General features: G+C 39.1%; 2 protein-coding genes across 3 annotated transcripts; both read right to left on the bottom strand.

The window, feature by feature from the left end:
• Nucleotides 1-1,242: 1,242 nt before the first annotated feature.
• LOC121754369 (probable serine/threonine-protein kinase At1g01540) lies at nucleotides 1,243-3,670 on the bottom strand. The gene is made up of 7 exons (XM_042149747.1): nucleotides 3,027-3,670; nucleotides 2,829-2,933; nucleotides 2,488-2,610; nucleotides 2,232-2,402; nucleotides 2,019-2,148; nucleotides 1,687-1,896; nucleotides 1,243-1,587 (listed from the first exon to the last, which is right to left on the bottom strand). The coding sequence occupies exons 1-7, from the start codon at nucleotides 3,515-3,517 to the stop codon at nucleotides 1,438-1,440; spliced, it is 1,380 nt and encodes a 459-aa protein (XP_042005681.1). The 5' UTR covers nucleotides 3,518-3,670; the 3' UTR covers nucleotides 1,243-1,437.
• Nucleotides 3,671-10,180: 6,510 nt separating this feature from the next.
• LOC121754357 (putative late blight resistance protein homolog R1B-16) lies at nucleotides 10,181-14,535 on the bottom strand. Of its 2 annotated transcripts, none has more exons than XM_042149741.1 (3): nucleotides 11,625-14,535; nucleotides 11,417-11,492; nucleotides 10,181-10,710 (listed from the first exon to the last, which is right to left on the bottom strand). In XM_042149741.1, the coding sequence occupies exon 1, from the start codon at nucleotides 14,394-14,396 to the stop codon at nucleotides 11,676-11,678; it is 2,721 nt and encodes a 906-aa protein (XP_042005675.1). In that variant the 5' UTR covers nucleotides 14,397-14,535; the 3' UTR covers nucleotides 10,181-10,710; nucleotides 11,417-11,492; nucleotides 11,625-11,675. The 2 variants fall into 2 exon arrangements, with proteins under 2 accessions (XP_042005675.1, XP_042005671.1); XM_042149737.1 differs by having other exon boundaries at nucleotides 11,429-11,492.
• Nucleotides 14,536-21,393: the final 6,858 nt, after the last annotated feature.

Below are 21,393 nucleotides of genomic sequence, written 5' to 3'. Positions count from 1 at the left end.
GGAGGGAGTAGTGTTTTTCAGTTACATAGCATTGCTTAATAAATTTAAATGCCGTGTTGATTGATTTCAAAAGCAAGTTCCCGATCAATTTAAATTTCAATATTGGTTGTTAGTCTAAATCTCAGCCATCAATTTATAAAAGTTATGTTTGCTTCACATACATACTAAAAGGTCATATTTAAATGCAATAATTCTATTATGCCTATATATGTGTGTGTTGTATCGCAAAGTTTAAGTAATTGTGTCCATTTGTTGCAAGAAATAACCATAGTTTCTGAAAATTAGATAAATATTTTGGTTGTTATTGTAAAAAGGAAATTACAAATCAACTCCTATAACAAGGAAGAAAGACAAATTACGCCACCCAGGGTTCAAACTTGAGACCTCCAGGATGGACGCGGTATCCAGCACCCTTTACCGCTAGGCCAAGGGGCTTGGATGTTATTCTATTTTATGTTTCTTTTCTTTGGTTGCTAAAAGTACATTTATCTTTCATTGAATTAGTTAAAGTGAGTATTGGTAAATTTTCAAATGTTTTCATGAAACAAGAAAATTGGCAAGATTATGTTCTGAAGAGCCAATGTTATTTTTAGACACAATGATGTTGGTCACTATTGACTCATTTGACTCTCAATGAAAGTACTGATATTACAGTCCAAACCAAAAAACTAAACCTTTAAAAGTACTAATATTTAAGCCCAAACAAAAAAAACTCAACCTAAAAGTCTATTCAATCTATAAATCTCACATTACTTACTATACATTATCAATGTGGTAATTAGAGTCCATATATATTTGGACAATAGTCGACAAAAAAGGTAGACGCAAAATGATGTAACATACTATTGTAGTACTAAAACAAATTGTGTTATCCGAAAATGAAACTGAAATTAAGCCGATGTTACCAGTATTAAATAAAGGTCCCCAGAAAAAAATGATTTTCTTTAACAAATTAACTGTCTTCACCAAATGTCAGTTTCCTTAATTTCATATGTTGGACTCTATATGAGTGATGGGCCTGCTTTGGGCTGTGGGCCCAACCCAAACTGTCCCCACTTCACAAAATTCATTAATCAGTAGATATCAACAATTCTGAAAAATACCAACTAAATTGCGTTTCTGTCGTCATATATTGAATATATAAAGTACATGCAATTTGATTGCATTGTGTGGAAGCATATCCTCATAAACAGAGAGATTGGGCTATAACTAAACTCAACCAAACATAAAGATAAAAAAAAATTCAATCAAACATCACAAATGAATCAAATTGAAGCACTAGTATATCTTTAATAACACTATAATTCAATTGCTATATAACATGCAATGATCTATGATCACCATTCATATCAAAAGCTGAGGCCAAAATCACAGTATTTACATAGAGAGGGGCTGGCTAGCAGTGTACCAGTAGCTGGAGACGAGACGTCGGTCTTTCTATCGCCCGTCGTCTCTTTCCTCCTTTCTCAACAATGTCCTATCCGTTTGAACGCTGCTCTCGTACCCACTGCTGTCACCCGGTTCACCCAACCGCCTCTCTCCATCGCGATTTGATCTCCCGTGCTCCTTCCCTCCACTTCTCCGATCCTGTGGTTTCGAAACATGAGGCGAAAGTGAGCCACAACAACCACATATTGGTGTATCAATATGCAATTCACCAAGAAAATGAGATTGATCTAAACATACTTCACGAAAAGGGAAATCATCCGCTTCGAGCATGTGAATCACATGCCCCATCTTCGGCCTTTTTTGGGAGTTCGGGTCCACACATCTCAACGCAACCAAAAGGGTGCGCTTCAATGCTCGTGAAGATGGCTTATCGGGTAGTTTTGGATCCAACACGCCCTCAGAGTTGCAGTTCGAGACCATTGTTTTAAGCCAATTGACCAAGTTTACCTGAGGAAACGAGAATTGGTTATCCACTTCGTCTCTACCAGACCGGACTAAAACATAAACACCCTTATTATAAAAGTTGAGGCTATAAGTTGATGATAACTCGAAAACATAAAGTCGTATACCTCCCCCTCAGGGTGACTGTAGTCCACTGGGCTCCTCCCCGTGATGATCTCCATTATGAGGATGCCAAAGCTGTAGACGTCGCTCCTCTCATTCAACATCCCGGTGCTGGCATATTCAGGGGCGACATAGCTGGAGACAAAGACGAGCGAACATGAATGCCATATTGCCACAAAGCAAAACAATGTGATGACCAAAGAGCGAACAAGACTCACCCAAACGTCCCCATAACCCGCGTGGTGATGTAGCTCTTCTCCGAGCCTATGAGCTTCGCAAGGCCAAAATCAGACACCTTGGCGTGCCAGTCCCGGTCCAACAAGATGTTGCTCGACTTTATGTCGCGGTGCACCACCTTAGGCTCGAGACACTCGTGCAGATACGTCAATCTGATAGAAACCAAACAAGAGATTCAACAATCTTGATGGAATTTGGAATCTTGAAGTTGGTTTTTGTACAAAATATATTAGTTACCCTTTTGCAGTTCCAAGAATGATGTTCATTCGAATCTCCCATGTTAGAGGGCTGCAAGGCCCAACATCTCCATGAAGCCATTGCTCTAAATTCCCATTGTTCACATACTCATAAACAAGCATCCTAATGTACAAACAACATGTTACAAATTCCAATGCAAATCAATCACTAAAACGTCTTACCAAACTAAGTTGCATTTCATCATCATAGCTCTACTCAAGCTTAACATCACAAGTCACAACAGAAGTGTACAAACCATCACAACTCAACTCAAGCCTAGCATCAAAAGTCACAACATAACCAAGCCACCACAGGTGTACATTGTGCAAGAACTGAAGTACCTGTGAGTTCCTTCTGCACAATAGCCAAGCAACCTCACTAAATTCTTGTGTCTCACGCGCCCAATTGCTTCCACTTCAACCTTAAACTCTCTCTCTGCTTGCCCCCTTCAAACAACACATCACAAATCATGAAAATCAGCAAAACAGAGTGTAAAGATTCAATCTTTATCAAATTGGGAGAAGGAAGAAGGAAAAAACCTGTTGTTGAGCAAATTCTTGACAGCAACCTTATTATTCCCCTCCAAAACACCCTTGTAAACAATCCCATACCCACCTTCACCAATCACATTCTCATCAGCAAATTCATTGGTGGATGCCTCGAGCTCTCTGAGAGTGTACCAGTGTCCCCACCCCAGATGAGAAACCTCCGGCCCACCGCCGTCGCAATTGGGATTCTTGATTTCGGATTCTGGAGCCGGGTTGGGCTTGGGATCGGAGTCGGGCTTTCGAGGCGGGTCGATCCGGATTTCTTGGATTTCTCTGGAGACGGTGGGGGAATTGTTGTTGTTGTTGTAAAGGTGGGAGCTTTTTCTGGATTTTCGGGAGGTGAACCAGAGGGAGATGAGGAAGAGGAGGAGGGCGACGGCGGCGCCGACGCAGATGCCGAGGACCACCCAGAGGCGTAGCCCGAAGATTGGGGTTCGTTTAGAGAGCTCTTCGTTGAGGAAGGCGGGCTTCCCATCCGACATTTGAGAATTGAGACTGTGTGAGATTTGTGAGTATTAATTGGTCAAGTTTGAGACATTGGAGTTTGGTGGGAGAAGAAGAAGAGGAGGAGAGTGGCAAAGCTGTAATGATGGGAACAACTACGGAAGGGGAAAGGGCCCATTGTCCATTGACGATGTGTGTGTGAATCCATGAAATTTACAGTGAATTAATAGGGGGTTAATTAAGATTTAAGAGTAAAATTTGGATAGTGGTGAGTGATTAGTGAAAGACGTGGAATTAGGTCATTCGCGACGCTGTCATTATACCGTCCCTTAAAACACTATTTGCAGGCCCCACTGTACTTTTTTTACTTTATTCCTTAACTAAGGGACGGAACCTGAACCCTCCGTCCCTTAACCGTCCCTAAAATCATCCCTTAAATTACTATTCATTCAATTTCAATTTTTTTATTTTTTTCCACCAAATTCAATTAATAAAAAACACACTTCATTAAAAATAAAACAACATTACAACATAAAATAAAAATATAACTTAAAATTAAAAAAAAAAGACATAATTAAAATCCTAAAAAAATAAAAATGGCATAATTTAAAATATAATTTTATAGAAAATAAAAAAAACTATTCCGCCTGCGAATCATCCCCCGAAGACGGTGGAGGTGCCCCCTGAGGCCACTTGGAGGCGGGATACCAAGTTGTGCCGTCATAAACAGGACTCCATTAAGCCAGACTTCGTATTGGGTGGGCATAAAGCGGGAAGTGTCCGCCATTGTGGCAGTCATGTACATGGACATAAGGGAGTTCGAGGGTCCCCCCGAGCCCGAGCCGGCCTGGCTTGATTCGGCTCGGCCCCTCCTCCCTCCAGCCGCCTTCGCCGCATTTCTCCCTTGCGACCGACGGCGACCATGGGAGGACCCCCCGGGCATCGTCTGCCGGGGTCTCCTTCTCTTGCGAGGCAAACTCTTGTGGCCTGATGCCCGAACCGCCCTCACCAGACGAGTATTGGCCACTCGCCGTGTGCTTCGTGCGCTTCGAGGTCGAGCCCGAGCTAGCCGCACACCGCCGGCCCACCTTTTCTCGTCCCTGACGACCTCCCAAACATCGGCATATTTGAATTATTTTCCGGTGTCTTCGTAGTAGACCCGCAAAGCCGACCTCAGAATGTCGGCTCCCGTGGCTCCGCTTTGGTACTGAGCCGCTTCATTCTTGTAGATGCCGCAAAATCGTTTGACTTCTCTGTCGACTTGGTCAAAGTGAGCGCGGAGCATCTTATATGTGCGGCGGCGGGTCTTTTTCGGCTTAATCTTGTGGTAGGCCTCGGTGACCTTTTCCCAGAAGCACTTCCGGGTTGTTAATTCCCGACGATGGGATCGTACGAGACGCTGATCCAAGCGTTGTACACCGCCAGCGTTTCTTTGGGGTCGTACGGATGCCGGCCTAGATTCTCCTCCCCCTCCTCCTCCTCCTCCGCCTGGAGCCTCCCCCATCTCGGCCTTCTTCGGGAGTGGATTGAACCGGATAATCCTTGCGAATACCGCGGGATGGAGGGACAGGCGTATGCATCAACATCAAAATTGGGTGGTTGGTACCCTCGGCGTGTCCGGCGTCGAGCCCGGCGTCAACGAACCGGAACCACCCAATGTATTGTACATGCTCCCACAGTCGCCGAACGCGTTGAGATCCCACGCACCGGAGCAGCCCTGGCCGGAGTTTCCGTCGCCGGACATTTTGTGATGAGATGTTAGATGAAAATTGGAGAGGAAATGGAAATGAATTGGGAAGAATAGATGTGTAGTTGTGTGTGAAATGAGGATGAAATAGGAATATTTATAGAGTCAAAAAATAAAAAAAGGAAAAAATGGCTCTATTAACGGTAATATTACCGTTTAACATTTTTTTTATTTAATCCAATTTTTTTTTTTAAAAATGAATTATTGCGTCAGCGTGACGATGCCCACTCGCGGGACGGCTAGTGGGCGTCACGCATGGCCTGAGAGCGCGCCATGTTGCCTCGGCGCGTGGCGAGTCGTCCCGCATTTCGTCGCGGCGGGACGGGTTGGGAACAGGACGAGACGCTGCAACGCGTCCCGCCCCGGTTCCGTCACTGCGGAACGGAACACGGGCCATCCACGTGACGCGTTACGGTGGCCTTAGATTTGCTGGTTTTTCTATTGGATTTGGTGTTTGACTTTGGGTTTATGTCCAATCAGAGTGTACGTAGCTGTTATGTCATAAAAAATGCGTGGGAATGTACGGATCAAAGTACGTTTCTTTTAAACAAGAAATAAAGGGGAAAATGTTTTTAAATCACTAATTTTAGTAAATCTTTAACTTACTTACTTCTCTACTTTTCATAATTATCCCAATAAATTTTAATGAAATATGTATAATTTTTGTACAATTTGTAGAGTCATATCAAAATTTAACTAGAACTCGATTGAAAAGTTATACTCCCTCCGTCCCTTAAAATATGACATTATTTAACCCGACACGAGTTTTAAGCAATGTAATAGAAAATGGGTTGAAAAAATAAAATGTGAGTGAGAATGAGTTAGTGAATGTGGGGTCTACTACAAAGATGGTCAAAGTGAAAAGTAACAATTTTTAGGGACGGATGAAAAAGAAAATAAGTAATAAATTTTCAAAGATGGAGGGAGTAATGATTTACTATGACAGATTTAATCCAGATTTTAATTATATGAGACAATCGTGAAAGGTAAGCGAGGCTAAAAAGGTTAATTTTGGTGAAAAGATAAAATGTACCCCTAGGTATTATTAATGTTGAGAAAATTCTTGTAGACACGTAGATGAATTAAATGGTAGGTACTATATTATTTAGCGAGTTAAATAAAGTGTGAATAAATTAGATAAATTGTGAAAGAATAAATTATAAAAGTAAAAAAGAATAAATTAAAAGAATTAAGTGCGTTAAATTTTGTTAAAAAAAATGACTCAATTGTAAGACGGTCAAAAAGTAATACGGCTAAACATTATTGAGACGGATGTACTAGTATCATATATTTCATTTTCATCTATCTATAAAAATAGTCTACTTTCTTTTAAAAGATGGGGAGTTTATTCCTCATTAACAATACTTCAATTACTCCTCTGTCCCTGAAAAGTTTGTCTTATTTTTCTATTTCCGCTCGTCCCACAAAATTTGTCTCATTTCACTTTTTTCTATTTCTGGTAGTGGACCTCATATTTCACTAACTCATTTCTACTCATATTTTAATATAAAACTACTCCATCCGTCTCAGATAATTCGTCTCACTTTGACTGGGCACGGGTTTTAAGAAATGTAATGAAAAGTGAGTTGAAAAAGTTAGTGGAATGTGAGTCCTACTTTTATATATTAGTTTTATAATAAAATGTGAGTATGAATGAGTTAGTGGAGTATGAAGTCCACTACAAAAAATGGTAAAAAGTGAAATGAGACAAATTATGTGTGACGGACCGAAATGAAAAAATTGGACAAATTATCTCGGATGGAGGGAGTAATATATAAAAGTAGCACTCACATCCCACTAACTTTTTCAACTCACTTTTCATTACATTTTTTTAAATCCGTGTCCGGTCAAAGTGGGACAATATTTGAAGGACTGAGGGAGTATATAAAAGAAGGACTCACATCGCACTAACTTTTTCAACTCATTTTTCATTACATTTCTAAAAATCCATGTCGGGTCAAAGTGAGACAATATTTGAGAGACAGGGGGAGTATATAAAAGTAGGACTCACATCCCATTAACGTTTTCACTCACTTTTCATTACATTCTTAAAATCCATGCCGGGTCAAAATGGGACAATATTTAAGGGACGGAGTGAGTATTATTTATATATCTCCCATATTTACTAAAACATTAAAATATGCGGCAGCCTAAATATATCTATTTTCACCGGACAAAAAATATTATCTTCAAGCGAGTGAACAAGGAAAATGGATCACTCAATCTTTTAGAAAAATTATGGAGTATCATGGTCCATAGAGTATCTTATTGTGATTTTTTTTAAAATTTGTGTATGTATAGTGTTTTTATAAATTCGTGCCTATATTTTATCAGCTAATGCTGACTAATTCCACACGATCCAATTACTTAGGACAACTACTAAAATCGGGCACTTAAAATATCAGTATGATTAGTAATATAGTCCGGGGAGAAAATGTGTAAATCATTTTAAAATATACTTATAAATCTATCAGAAACATGTAGTGCTCCTAGTATTTAATTATTTAATTAGATTATTGGTGAAAGATTCCCTTCTTTTGTATGCTAACCTAATTATTGAATTTGTTTGTACAGATATGGAGTGGTAATGATGATTGCATATGATGATGGGTGTGGGTTCTTTTTGTTTTATTTTATTTAAAATTATATGGGGATAAGATACATATGGGAGTACTTTATTTAATTAAAAGTTGGTAATTGGAAGATTTATGTGGGGATACAGTACTACTCATTGCATAGTGACTATTGCAATAGAATAGGACAAATTTGTGTGATCTAGGGTAGTTGATAGCTTAATCTACTCCGTCCACTACTTCAAAATTTTAGACTAAATGTTCATTTTGGTCATTAACATATTGCGATTTTTTTATTTTGGTCTAAAACATTATCTTTTAAATTATTCGGTCCCTTACAAATAAAAACGGGTCACATTTGGTCCATTTTGAACGGTTCCATCAAAAATTTGACGGTCAATGAATTTTAATTACATTTTGACAGGATTAAGTTAATAATATATTTTATTAATGTCTAATATCTAATTAACCCAAAGCTAAGTGATTGTAATCCATGGAGACCTCTTGCAGAGAGGTCATACCGTCGAAGAAGTCGGGAGGGACGAAGGTGAACTTGTTGTTGACGGAGAGCGTTTTCAGCGAGTTCAACCCGGCGAGACTCGAGAGAGCGCCGGAAAGCTGGTTGTTTTAGACCTCCAAAGTTTGGAGAGATGTGAGCTTTCCGGGGGAGGGAGGCAGCGAGCCCTAGAGGCCAACATCATCTTTCCCCTTTACCCCCTTCGCCATACCTGCCGCCGCTGACCTCGCCCTCACAGCCGCCACCTCCGACGCCAACTTATTCCCTAGTCTCCAACAAACCCAAGCCGTCGCCGAATTCCATCAATTCGTTCCACAAATGCCGCCACCACGTCAGAGTCGTCTGCTCCGCGACGACGAAAATGTAAGCGACGAGGTTGTAGGGGCGGGCTACATACTCGGCAGTGGAAAAGATGTTGAGCCAGCGCCGCGTTTGCTTTTGCGGCTCGCGGATCTCCGCCATCCACTTCCCCTGTCTTGCTGCCGGACGTCACTGTGGATTGAGGCCTTTTTTGGGGATGGAGGGGATGAGATGATGAATGAACAAAGACAATATGTTTAGGACCAAATAAGTAGAATACATTATTGTGTTAAAATTGTTAATCCAGTCAAAATTAAGTTAATTGACGTTGACCGTCAAATTTTTGACAGAACCGTCCAAAATGGACCAAATGTGACCTGTTTTTATTTGTGAGGGACCGAATAATTCAAAAGATAATGTTTTGAACCAAAATAAAAAAATCGCAATATGTTAAGGACCAAAATGGGCCTTTAGTCAAAATTATATTTACAGCTATTTAATGTACTTACTTTTTTTTTCTTTTTGCGATGAGAAATGCATTGTCCCACTATGAAAGTTACTCCCTCCGTCCTAGTAAATATAAAACGTTTATTTTTTTCATGAGATTTTATAGACTAAAGTCCCAAAATGGTCCGTAACATTTGGCGTTTTTTTTTTTATTTTGGTCCAAAACATTATCTTTTGAATTATTCGGTCCCTCACATTTGAAATCGGACCACATTTAGTCCTAAATTGACGGAATGGTTAAAATGTGACGGAATGTAACAGTCAACGCAATTTTAATCAATTTTGACCAAATTAAGTTTTATAAAAATTCAATTTTTTTTTCTTTCTAAAATAAACGCAAATTTGGTTCAAAATTGATTTGATAAAATAAATATACAACTAATTTTAAGGAAGAGTTTGTTCGAAGAGTTTATTCTTTTCAGTTGAAGGAAGAGTTTGTTCGAAGTTGAAGGAATTTGTTCGAAGTTGAAGGAAGAGTTTGTTCGAAGAGAGATGAGAGAGGAAGAAGAAAGGAAAGAGATGAGAGAAGAGTTGGCGTCGCTCGCTAGAGACACGGCGGCGAAGGAGAGAGAGACAGCGAACGAAATAGATAGATGGATTACTACGATCAAGACTATGCTTAAGAGGATTAAGTTTGTTTTACGCTCCCTATCCGCTGAACACTTCTAGGGAATTTTATACCACGTTCCCTATCCGCTGAACACTTCTAGGGAATTGTATACCTAGGATAAGCTGAACACGTCTCCAAGGTTTTACTCACTAACCTATCGCTCCTGCTAGGTCGCGCAGCAAGCTTTAGATTAGCTTCTACAATTGTCAAACACGATAATTAGATCATATTAACTTAATGCCCACGCGGAAGCGCAGCAGACATCAAACCAAATTCACTGATTAAACTATCGATCCACTCGAGACTATCTCTCTGAACAAGTATCAAATCTCGAGTTCCTTGCACATTAATAACGGCAAAAATCTTGCTAAAGAGGCAATAGAATAAAGGCTACAAAATTCTACCTATCTAGACGTCTCAAGATTAGTAGAATAATTAAACCATTCATAAACAAGAATCACACATAAATTAAACCGTAAAAATCATCAAAGTATCCACAATTCACCCTACAACATATTCGGAGCAACGAAGGAAATCTAGCCAAACATACTAAAATGAATTACACCAAAAGAACCGTGAACCGTGAACTCTATGGTGTTCTCCAACTCTAGATGATGGATGATCTCCCCCGAGATGGAGATCCTTTCTTCCTCCTCTCTCCTCTTGCTTCTTTCTCCTGTTTTCTGTCCCTGGTTCCTCTCCCCTGCTTCGTTCGATTTCTTCCTTTTAAATTCCTTCAAACCGCCACAGTAACTGCCAAAATGCAGTTAGACTTCACAAACGCCCGACCGGGCGTTTCGCAGCCAAGAATTGCCCGACCGGGCGATAAATCTGATCTCTGCATGCTTGCTAATTTTCACCCGGCCGGGTGGAATTTTAACTCCACAAAGTCACCCGGCCGGGTGCCTCATTCTGTGAGCTTCCTGACGCAATTCTGGACTCTTCATGCTTTACACATTTCACCCGGCTTTCACAACCTAAACTCCGATGAACACACACATTAATGAGTTATATTTTACATAAAAAGGTGTAGTCTAAAGGGGAAAATATAAAAAATATGCTTCGCATCAACTAGAATCAATCAACATTCTACAAACTGAGAAAATATTCAAAAGAGAGGAAGATGCTTAGCTTACTAATACTATTTCTACAAATTATGGTTGCTAAATATGGTGTCAAACCTTGCAACTTTTATGAATTCTTTACCGAATATGAAACAGGATCAAGAACACATCACTAGTAGTATTACTTTTGCTGAGTGCACAAGAGATTGGTCACTGTCATCGATCTCAATCAGTTCAAGTGTTAGAATATCGGCAAATATCATTTGGAATCCCACAAACACTCAAGAATAAACAATGGCATACAGACATTCAGCTTCAACTAATAAAGTTGACAAGAATGTAAACTTTTAAAGCAAGAAAGAACAATTTATTATTTCCCAGTTCTGATGGAATTTGTTTTCCTTTTGTTACAAATAAACCTATTTGAACATGTCTGTACTCCCATTTGATACAAAATCCTATTCTTGTGAAGTAATACAAGAATGTGAATTCAAACAAACATTTAACTTGAGAAATAACATTGGAACATAATATTTATCATTCAGAGTTGTTTGAAAATAGCTTGCTAAACAAGTAGTAGGATTTATCAACCATTCATACTTAAACAAACATCACCAACCATATATTGCACCTTTAAATCTCTGTCTCTTCTGTCAGTTGAATATCTGATAAGCTACCTCATCTAAACTCTGCATCTGGAAAACCAAAACAAAAAATGAAAGGAATCAACTGATATTCATGAACTGAGAAATTTTCAAAAGAGAGGAAGATGCTTGGCTATTGGCAAAGTGTGTGCCTATTGCCTTTCACTAATACTGATGTCAAACCTTGCAACTTTTACGAAAACTTTCTGTTGTGAAACACACAATCAAAGAAAATCAAGAAGGCTTCACAATAACTTTTAGGTCTTCTTTTCCCCAACGTCCCCGTTGTTCCTCTTGTATTTTTTTTGCCGAGCACAAAAGAGATTGGTTATGATCGTCGATCTCAATCAGTTGCAGTGATGGAATCTTTCCAATATCATATGGAATCTCATCCAAGTATGGACAACGATGAAGCATTAGGCACTGGAGCCTTGGAAAGTGGGTCCATTTAGTTCTCCAACACTTGAGATTTGATTCATCAATAAGCAGACGTATCAAGTTAATGAATTGCCCCTCAGTGGTTTCCCATTGTTCCCAAGATAAGGCATAGTTCTTGAGTTTCAACACTTGAAGATTACCAAAATAATGAAAATAGGTCATAGCTCTCCAAGGACTCCACCTGCCACTCAATTCTAGCTTCTTCAGCCTCTTAGGAATAGCAAGAGTCAGACGTGGCGCAGATGAACTATGCATCTCCATTTTCAGCTTCTCAAGTTGACGAAAACGTGTAAGATTTTGAAGATAATAATAGCCAGCGCTAAACTTTGTTTCAGGGTAGCATATTCCCAACTTTTTTATGTTTGGGATCATTTGCACCATCCTACCACTACATACAAAGTTTGTTGCCATGGAAAGTGTTTGTAAGTTATCAAGAGAAATCATTGCTCCTTCAGGAAGGAGTAAAGGACAAAATGAGAAAGCGATAAGATGTCTCAATTGCCTCAAGCTCCAAATCTCCAGTGGCAAACGAACCTCAGATCTATAAATAATTAAAGTCTGCAGATTCTGAAGCTTTGCTATAGTTGGAGGAATGATACTATCGGGAATATAGGAAGCAAGGTAAGTGAGAGAAATAAATTTAAACACTTCACCTAGCTCCCAATATGAATGATCATTTCTACGTAAAACATGAAGAACCCTAAGCGAAGTAAAGTTCTGTACAGAGCCTTTGGGCCTATACCCTCTCTGCGGGATGCATATAATAGAAGCGGTGCATGAGCTATGCGTAGAGTCTTTAAGGTGTAGATCATGCCAACTAACACTTACACGGTGATGATTTTGAAGGACTTGTGGAAGAAAATGCCTTCTCAAGATAAGATTAGGGAAGTAGTCCATGACAGAAAGAAGGACCTTCTCTTGCCCGGCCTGCCTCACACAAAAGTCCCGTACCATACTATGCAGCTTGCAACTTTTGGTTTTGCCATCACTTTTTCGGCTAGTGGTCAAAACTAGACTTTGCTTTATCAGTTCCTCCAAGCACTCCTCCGCCGCCATTTCTTCGCTTTTAGATGCATTTTGCTGTTTAATAAAACCCTCAGCTACCCAAAGTTTGATGAGTTCAGAGGCATGGATGTCATAATCTTGAGGGAAGGCTGCCATATACAAGAAACACTTCCTCAAGTATGGAGGCAAGTAATTGTAGCTCAAAGATAATATTGATACCAACTGCCCATCATTTACTTCAGTTTGCTGCCACAACTTTGGAGTTCTAGGAATCCTTGATAAAATTCCTGCTACAGTAACAATTGAGAGGGGCAGTCCTCCACAGCCTCTTACAATCTTTTCCCCAACACTACGTAGCTCATGAGGACAATCTTGATCACTGAAAACCTTGCGTTGGAACAAACGCCAGCTTTGTTCGTCATCCAAGAAACGCATCATATGAATGTTCCACGAAACATAAGTTGCCACATCCATTAGCCTCGTGGTTAATATGATTCGGCTGCTATTATGATTATTAGGAAATAGCCAGCGTACGCATTCCCAAGCTTCCACACTCCAAATGTCGTCCATTACAATTAGATATCTCCTCCCCGATAAGATTTTGTAAATTTCAAGCTTCTCTGCTTCTGCTACTTTGAATGAATCCCTTCCAACTGGATATACTTTTCCTTTGAGCGAAGCTAGTAACTGTGAGAGAATATTTGGCATACTATAATCTTGTGATATTGTGACCCAACCTCGAATATCAAAATGTTGCTTAACCAATGGATGATCATAAATAGCTTTAGCAAGTGTGGACTTACCAATGCCTCCCATTCCGAAAATAGGGAGGATTTGTAGGTAGGATGAATCATCAATTATTCGGTCCATCATCTGTAGTATATCTTCATCAAAACCAACCACATCATGATCTCTGCGATATGAATCACTAGGATCTTCATCAAAGTCAGCCACATAACATTTGCTTGGAGATTCAGGTATTGATGATGTAAAATCAGTTGATGGTGAATCACTGGAATCTTCATCTGCTAATTCTCCGGCAGTTGACTTGAATTTCTCCGCTAATCTCCTCAACCGGTTTGTAGTCATTGCAATCAGCTCCGTTGTAACCATGGGATCTTCAATATGACTCTTGAGCACAGATGTTGATGATGAACTAACAGCAAGAGAAACACTGTTGCAGTAGTCAACGATGTATACAACAATTGAGTCGAGCTCCTTTGCCAATTTCCCCAAGTGATTTGATAGTCTGCCACTTGGATCTTTCGATTTACAATTTGATAGATATTGTGCGGAGAAAAGATATTGAATAATCCCTTCAGTTGCAATTGCTGCCTTCCCTATTGTTTTTTGTTCTGCGAAATGGAAATGGTTGAGATTTAATTCCAAGACCAAAGCTTTGTCGTGGATGGAAATAATTTGTTGCTTAACAGGAGGAGTGATCGCATCATCGTGGCGTTGAAGGATTTGGAGCAAAGTTTGTGGCAGGCGACCCACAGCTTCATACGCCATACCGCCCCAACAATTTCTCAACACGATGCCTATCGATTTGGATTCAAAACCGCGGTTGAGTGTAAGCTGAAAAACTAGTCAACAAATATCTCCTCTGGATAAAATGAAGAGTGGTTTGCGAAGAAAATCATAAAGCAGATTGTCATCGACAAATTTCATAATATGAGTTTAAATTGGCTGTACTTTCAAGGCTAGATATTCAATTCGTTTACCTTCCGAAATATGGGTACGAGACATGCGAATTTTTCGGATTAAGTGTTTTACACCTTTTTATATGCATTCTCTTCATTTTCTTTTTATTTCTCTTCCAATAATTCTAGATTTACTAAATTATCGTCTAACCCATCTCTCAAAATTTTCATTTTACCTCCCTCTAAACAATTTGCGTTCCACTCTTAAAAGTCAATTTTCTCTCTCAAATTCTCATGTTCACGCCGCCTCCGCCAATACAAAAATAAGGAATGAATGATTCTTAAAATTTCCATAACAATATATATAAAAGTTAAGAATGGCAGAAAAAATGAACTAATTTCATCCTATTAATTCTATTAATCATGTGCTTCAAATTTGATATTAAACCTCTGAATTTCTTCTACTTGTCATTGGAAAATTGCAGATCATTCTTCCTAATTGATTTTGCTGCCTCTGTTTTATTAGAATTACACAAACAGATCAATTACAAGAACTAATAAAATTACACGAACATATCAAATACATCAAAATTAGAAAACAGAAAAAGACTTCAAATACAAAACCGCATAATTTGATAAACTTGTTTATGAGAAAATCAGGAAACTGAAAGTTAGTAAGGAAGAAGAGAACTCGACAGTGAGATACGAGAAGAGAAATCGACAAAGATGAAAAAAAAAGAAGTGAATTAAGAAAAATATGAAAGGAAAAAAATCACCAGAGATGAGATAAAAAGAGTGAATTAAGCAAAAATATGAAAGGAAAAAAAACACCAGATGAGATTTTGGAGGGGAGAAATTGGCAGAATAGAAAAAGAAGTGAATTAAGCAAAAATATGAAAGAAAAAAAATCACCAGTTGAGATTTGGAGAGGAGAAATCGGCAGATTTGGATGCGGAGGCGGCGTGAACGTGAGAATTTGAGAGAGAAGATTGACTTTTAAGAGTGGAGCGCAAATCGTTTGGAGGAAGGTAAAAAAGAAATTTTTGAGAAATGGGTTAAAGGATAGTTTAGTAAATGTATAATTATTGGAAGGGAAATAATAAGAAAAATGAAGAGAATAAATATAAAAAAGTGTAAAACCCTTATTCCGAAAAATTCGCATGTCTCGGACCCATATTTCGAAAGGTAAGCGAATTTAATCACTTATCTTGAAAGGTCAGCGAATTTAAACCCATATTCCGAAATTTCACGTCAACAAATTATTGAAAAATACTGTCTAATAAAAAGAAGAAAAAAATTGTTAGGGATTCCGTATTCCTAAATTATCTCCATAACTATATTATTTAGTTATTGATTTTCTATATCTTTTTATATTTATTAAAATTATTTTCTTATTCCTTAATTAGGGTATCTACTATTATTAATAAGGGACATTGTCATTCCTTTCCATCATTCAAAAAATATCAATTCAGTTCATCCTTTATCATTATTTTATCTTTTATTTTACTTTATTTTCTGCAAGTTCATCTCGTCAAACCTTAATTGACCGAGAACCCTAGACTGCTCGACGGGAGGATCTCCGAACGAACCTAATCCTTCTCCGGCAACCTTGCGTTGCCGGGACCGATACGAGTACCCTCGTATAAATTCCACAGCTTCATAAGCCATGTCAATTGTCAGGTGTATGATTTTGGGATTGGACTCATTAATTCCTATGCAAAACACGCATAAGTAATTGCCGCGATACATAAAATTAGCTATAATTTTATAACTAAATTGTTTTCATAAACAATGCATTATTTTTTCTTGGTTTCATCTAATTACTTTTTGGATCAAGTTTAAGTTTTGGATTATGGGTTTATGTCTCGACGCATCATTTCTACCTTTCATTTTTATTTTAGTTATTCATGATTTTGATTGAACAAACTAAAAGTAAAATGAGTATTATTAATTAAATAATAACAAAGATATTTTATCTTTTAAAAATAGAAATTTTTGAAACAGACATGAATTTTAATGCATAATTAAAACAAGAGACAAATAGAATGAAAATAATTGAAGAAAAATAATTTTTATTTTTAAATAATGGAGTTTTGATTATAATTAAGATTAATATTAGTAATTATATGATTATCTCACCTGAAAATGTAGTAATGGTCTAATAACCTAATAAGGAGTATAATATTTGTGGACATTTGATTTATAAAAGACTTCTAGTTAATTAATTCTAGGGTTTTTGGCTTTAAAAACCAAAAACTTTCACCAAATTCCGGTTTTTCCCACGAACTATGAGATTGGTTTTTAAAACCACGAACTTTCACATCGTATGCCATTTCCCCCGGCGGGTCAACGGCTGAATCCGGTTTGTCCATGTGTCAATTTAATCCTACTTGGATCCTATTTGGCAAAACACTAACTTAAACAAATAAATATTACAGAAGATAATTTAATTCAATTAAGTAAATATATTTAAAAAAAAGACTTAAACAACAAATTTTTCATAGTCGTAAAGTTAGGGCTTTTGATTCACTCATTCTTCTTCTTTATCTCTCGATTTCCAGTCCGCCAAAGCTTCGATTCTTCGATTCGCGAGGAATGTGTGCGCACAGGGAGTGGATTTCCGCGCTAAACGTGGATTATCGAAGAAGTTGGAAGTTGGTCGGGTTCTTTTACTGGTGTGGTCCCGATTGTCGGCAATGTCTCACAGGTGCGGTCCTTTTCGTCAATGTCCCCACTTTCGTTTAAAGAATTGAATTATTCAGTGTTTGTCGGATGTCTCATGCCCCATTTCGTTTAAAGAACTGAAATTATTCTATGTTTGTCGGGTTCTTTTACTGGTGTAGGGTTTTATACAGTGTTTCCTTTTTAAAACAAGACAAAAAAATCATTTCTTTAGGGTTTTTTTGTGCATGGGATTGCCTGGGGTTTTTTTGTGCATTTAAGTCGTATATATTTCAGATTTTGCATTGAATGTGGTGCTTTTACCTCTCTGAAGGGATGATTTCACTATACAATTCCATCATGGTGGGAAAATGGTGAATGATGGAGGGATGCAGATATATATTGGTGGGGATGAAACATTTAAATCCCACTTTGATGCAGATAGATTTGGTTATTTTGACTTGATTGATGAGATTAAGCAGTTGGGTTATGCTGGATGGAGTAGGGTTGCATTTACAGTCCCAAAAAGTATGAAAAAGATAGACATAAAGGATGACAATGATGTTATGTTGATGTTGTCATACCTTGATTTAGGAATATGTGTACTCGATGTGTATGTTGTTGGTGGAGAGCTTGGTGAAGCACATGTTGCAGACAGTGTAGGAGGAGAGCATGCTGATGATGGAGTGAATGAAACACATTTTGAAGAAGTTGAGGGCAGTGTAGGTGAAGAGCATGCTGATGATGGAGTGGGTGAAACTGATGTAGAATATGATGGGGGGGGATGAGGATGATTCTGAAGATGGTGATGGGTTAGGTAAGGATAAGCCTGAGGGAGAGGATGATGGGCCTAGCTTGGAGAAGGGAGGGGAAGGTGAGGATGGACTGACAGAGTTTGATGAGTTTGATGATGGGAGTTACATTCCATCAACTGACAGAGACAATGACACTGATTACTCCAGCTTAGATGGATTTATCTCAGATGATGATGAGCATATCCAGGCCAGAGACAAATTTAAGAAATCAAATTTGAGGGTCATAACTGATGATTTGTTTAATGGTATTGTGCTTAATGTTGGAGTTAACAAAACCACAGAGGGTTGTGGTGATTCAGATTATGTGGAATCTGATGGTGATTTTGTCTCTGATTCCACTGATGAGGAAGATGATCGTTCAAGGATTAAAGAAAGACATCGCAGGCGTGTGTATGATCCTAGGTGTGACCACAAGACATTGAAATTTACCCCGGGGATGAGATTTAAGGATGGATTCCAAGCTAGGGATGCCGTGACCAATAATGCCATTGAAAATGGTTGGGAAATACGCTTTAAACGGTCCAACAAGACCCAAATGGAAGCTAAATGTAAGAAACCATGCAAGTGGAGGTGCTATGGGAGTTTCAGTAGGGCTGTTGGGGCCTTTCTTCTGTCAAGGGTGGAGTTTGAACATACTTGTTCTAGGAACATGAGAAATAAAATAGTTTCAGCAAACTGGATTGCTAAGAGGTATTTGACTGTGTTTAGGCTTAAGCCTGACACAACTGTGAAGGAGCTCCGGGCAGACTTAGTGCAGAGATTTGCACATGATGCATCAAAGTGGAAGTTGTACAATGCAAAGAAGAAGATAATTGAGTTATTGACAGGTTCGGTAGAGGAGCATTATGCAAAGCTTAGGAGTTATGTTCTTGAGTTGATGAAGGTAGATAAAGAAGGTAGGTTTGAGATTGATGTTGGCATGCGGTCTGTGTTCAAGGGCATATACATTGGGTTTAGTGGGTTGAGGAAGGGTTTTATGATGGGCTGCAGAAGAGTAATAGGGCTAGATGGTGCATTTCTAAAGACTTACTTAGGAGGTGCCATCCTGACAGCTGTTGGAAATGATGGGAACAATCAAATGTTCCCAATTGCGTGGGCGGTTGTTCAGGCTGAGAATGAGACCAGCTGGAAATGGTTCATAGGGATTCTTGCTGAAGAATTGGATTTGGGAGAAGGTGTTGGAATCACCATAATCAGTGACCAACAAAAGGTAATTATTCAACCAAATGCATTCATATTTACAAACTTAATCATTATTAACAAAGTTCAAAAATTTCAGGGCTTGGAGAATGCCGTTAAGGAATTTATTCCTCTTGCCGAACATAGAAATTGTGCAAGGCATGTGTATTCCAATTTGAAGAAGTCTCACAAGGACCCAACACTGAAGAGTCTTTTTTGGGGAGTGGTTAGGAGCACGTACGTTGAGGAATACCGGGCTGCATGCAATGAATTTGAGAAGGAACTTCCTGATGCCTTTGCCCTTCTGATGACTAAAAACATCTCTAGATTCTGTAAGGCTTTCATTACTCCAGTTCAGAAATCTGATTCTATCTTGAACAATGTGTGTGAAAGCTTTAATGCATACATTGTGGAGGCAAGGGCTAAACATGTTATAAGCATGTTAGAGGACATTAGGTCTTCGTTGATGGAGAGATGTTATAGGAAAATGCATGAGGTGCGTGACAGCCATGATGTATTGTGTCCGAGGATAAGAAAAAAAGTGGAGGATTTGATGTATAAGAGTCGTTATTGTATCACAACACCTGCTTTAGGGGGTATGTTTGAGGTGTCTTTTGATGAACATAGATTTGTGGTTACACCATCGTTGAGGTCTTGTGGGTGTAGGGTTTGGGATATTACTGGAATCCCTTGTATTCATGCTTGTTCCGTGATTACATTCTTGAACGAGAAGGTTGAATCATATGTCAGTGAGTACTATACTGTAGAGAAGTACAAGTTGGCTCACAGCTTTGGCATTCCACCTTTGAATGGTGAGAATATGTGGCATGCGGCTGAAGGATACAATGTCATGCCACCTCCAGCTAAGAAGATGCTTGGCAGACCCAAGAAATTAAGGAAAAGAGACCCATTTGAGAAGGATCCATCTAGGCCACACAAGCTGCGCAAGATTTGTGTCATGACTTGTCAAAGATGCCTTCAGCAGGGTCACAACACTAGATCTTGCAAAAATGATCCAATTGCAAAGCTAGTTAAGGAGAAGGTTGTTATCTTTACTTTGAAACTGTTATGTTTACTTTGAAACTATTGTTGGTACAAATAACTTTAGTTACTGCCTTTAATACTTTCAACTTTTTCTCATTAGGGAAAACCAGGCCGCCCTCGCAAGTCTGCACCGCAAGTCGGCTCACAGCCAGGTCCAGCAGCACGCCCAGCAGCACCAGCAGGTCGCCCAGCACCTGCAGCACTCCAAGGTCGCCCAGCAGCAGCAGCAGCACGCCCAGGTCCAGCATCACGCCCAGCACCTGCATCACGCCCAGGTCCAGCAGCACGCCCAGCACATGCATCACGCCCAGGTCCAGCACCTGCAGCACGCCCAGGTCCTGCAGCAGCACGCCCACCAGCAGCAGCAGCACGCCCGAAGCTAGCACAAGCAGCAGGTCACCCAAAACGAGGAAGGCCAAAAGCAAGCGCACACTCAAGTGAAGCACAATCTGGCTTATCAACACAAGAAAGCAAGATTTAAGTAGTTGATCGGTTTACCTGACCCTTTTTGCCATCAAACTATATTTGTCATGATGGTTTTTTGCTATAACTCAGTAATGGATGTGTTTTGGCAACACTGTATTAGCATATTGTCCAACACTTTATCTAACACTTTGTTTTGCTATAACAAACTTGTGTTCATGAGGTGGAAGCTAGTGAGTTTGATTAGTACTCTTTCATATTACTACAACATCCCAAATTTAGCATCCAAAAGTGTTCAAATGAGGCATCAAAAGGCACATAACGGCTACACATTACAACATAAAGTTACTACATAATGAAGAAAATTACGACACACAAAAGGAAGATCAACATCTTCAACTTTAGCGCGGTGCATCCTAAATCTTCAACCATCGATTTCAGCATTTCACACTCTTCAATCTTAGCATTACACTCTTCGAGCTTGTCATTGAACTCTGCAATCTTCGCATTTAGTTCCTCTTCCAGATAAACCGCCTTCAAGTGTGCACATCTCCATCTTTCTGCGAACTCGGCCTTTTCTTTACTCGTCATATTAAGGAGAATTTCCCGGCTCAGGGGTGAAGTCGGTTCAATCCACCGAAAGAATTTACAGTCATCACTCTACAAAATGATACAAAAATCATTTTTCACTCCATGCTGCTTATAAATGGTTAAATTGACGAGTACAAAATACCTTCCAAGACG

Source organism: Salvia splendens, chromosome 1 (assembly GCF_004379255.2).
Source record: "Salvia splendens isolate huo1 chromosome 1, SspV2, whole genome shotgun sequence".
Classification (NCBI taxonomy): Eukaryota; Viridiplantae; Streptophyta; class Magnoliopsida; order Lamiales; family Lamiaceae; genus Salvia; species Salvia splendens.
This window is presented reverse-complemented; position numbering and strand designations above follow the sequence as displayed.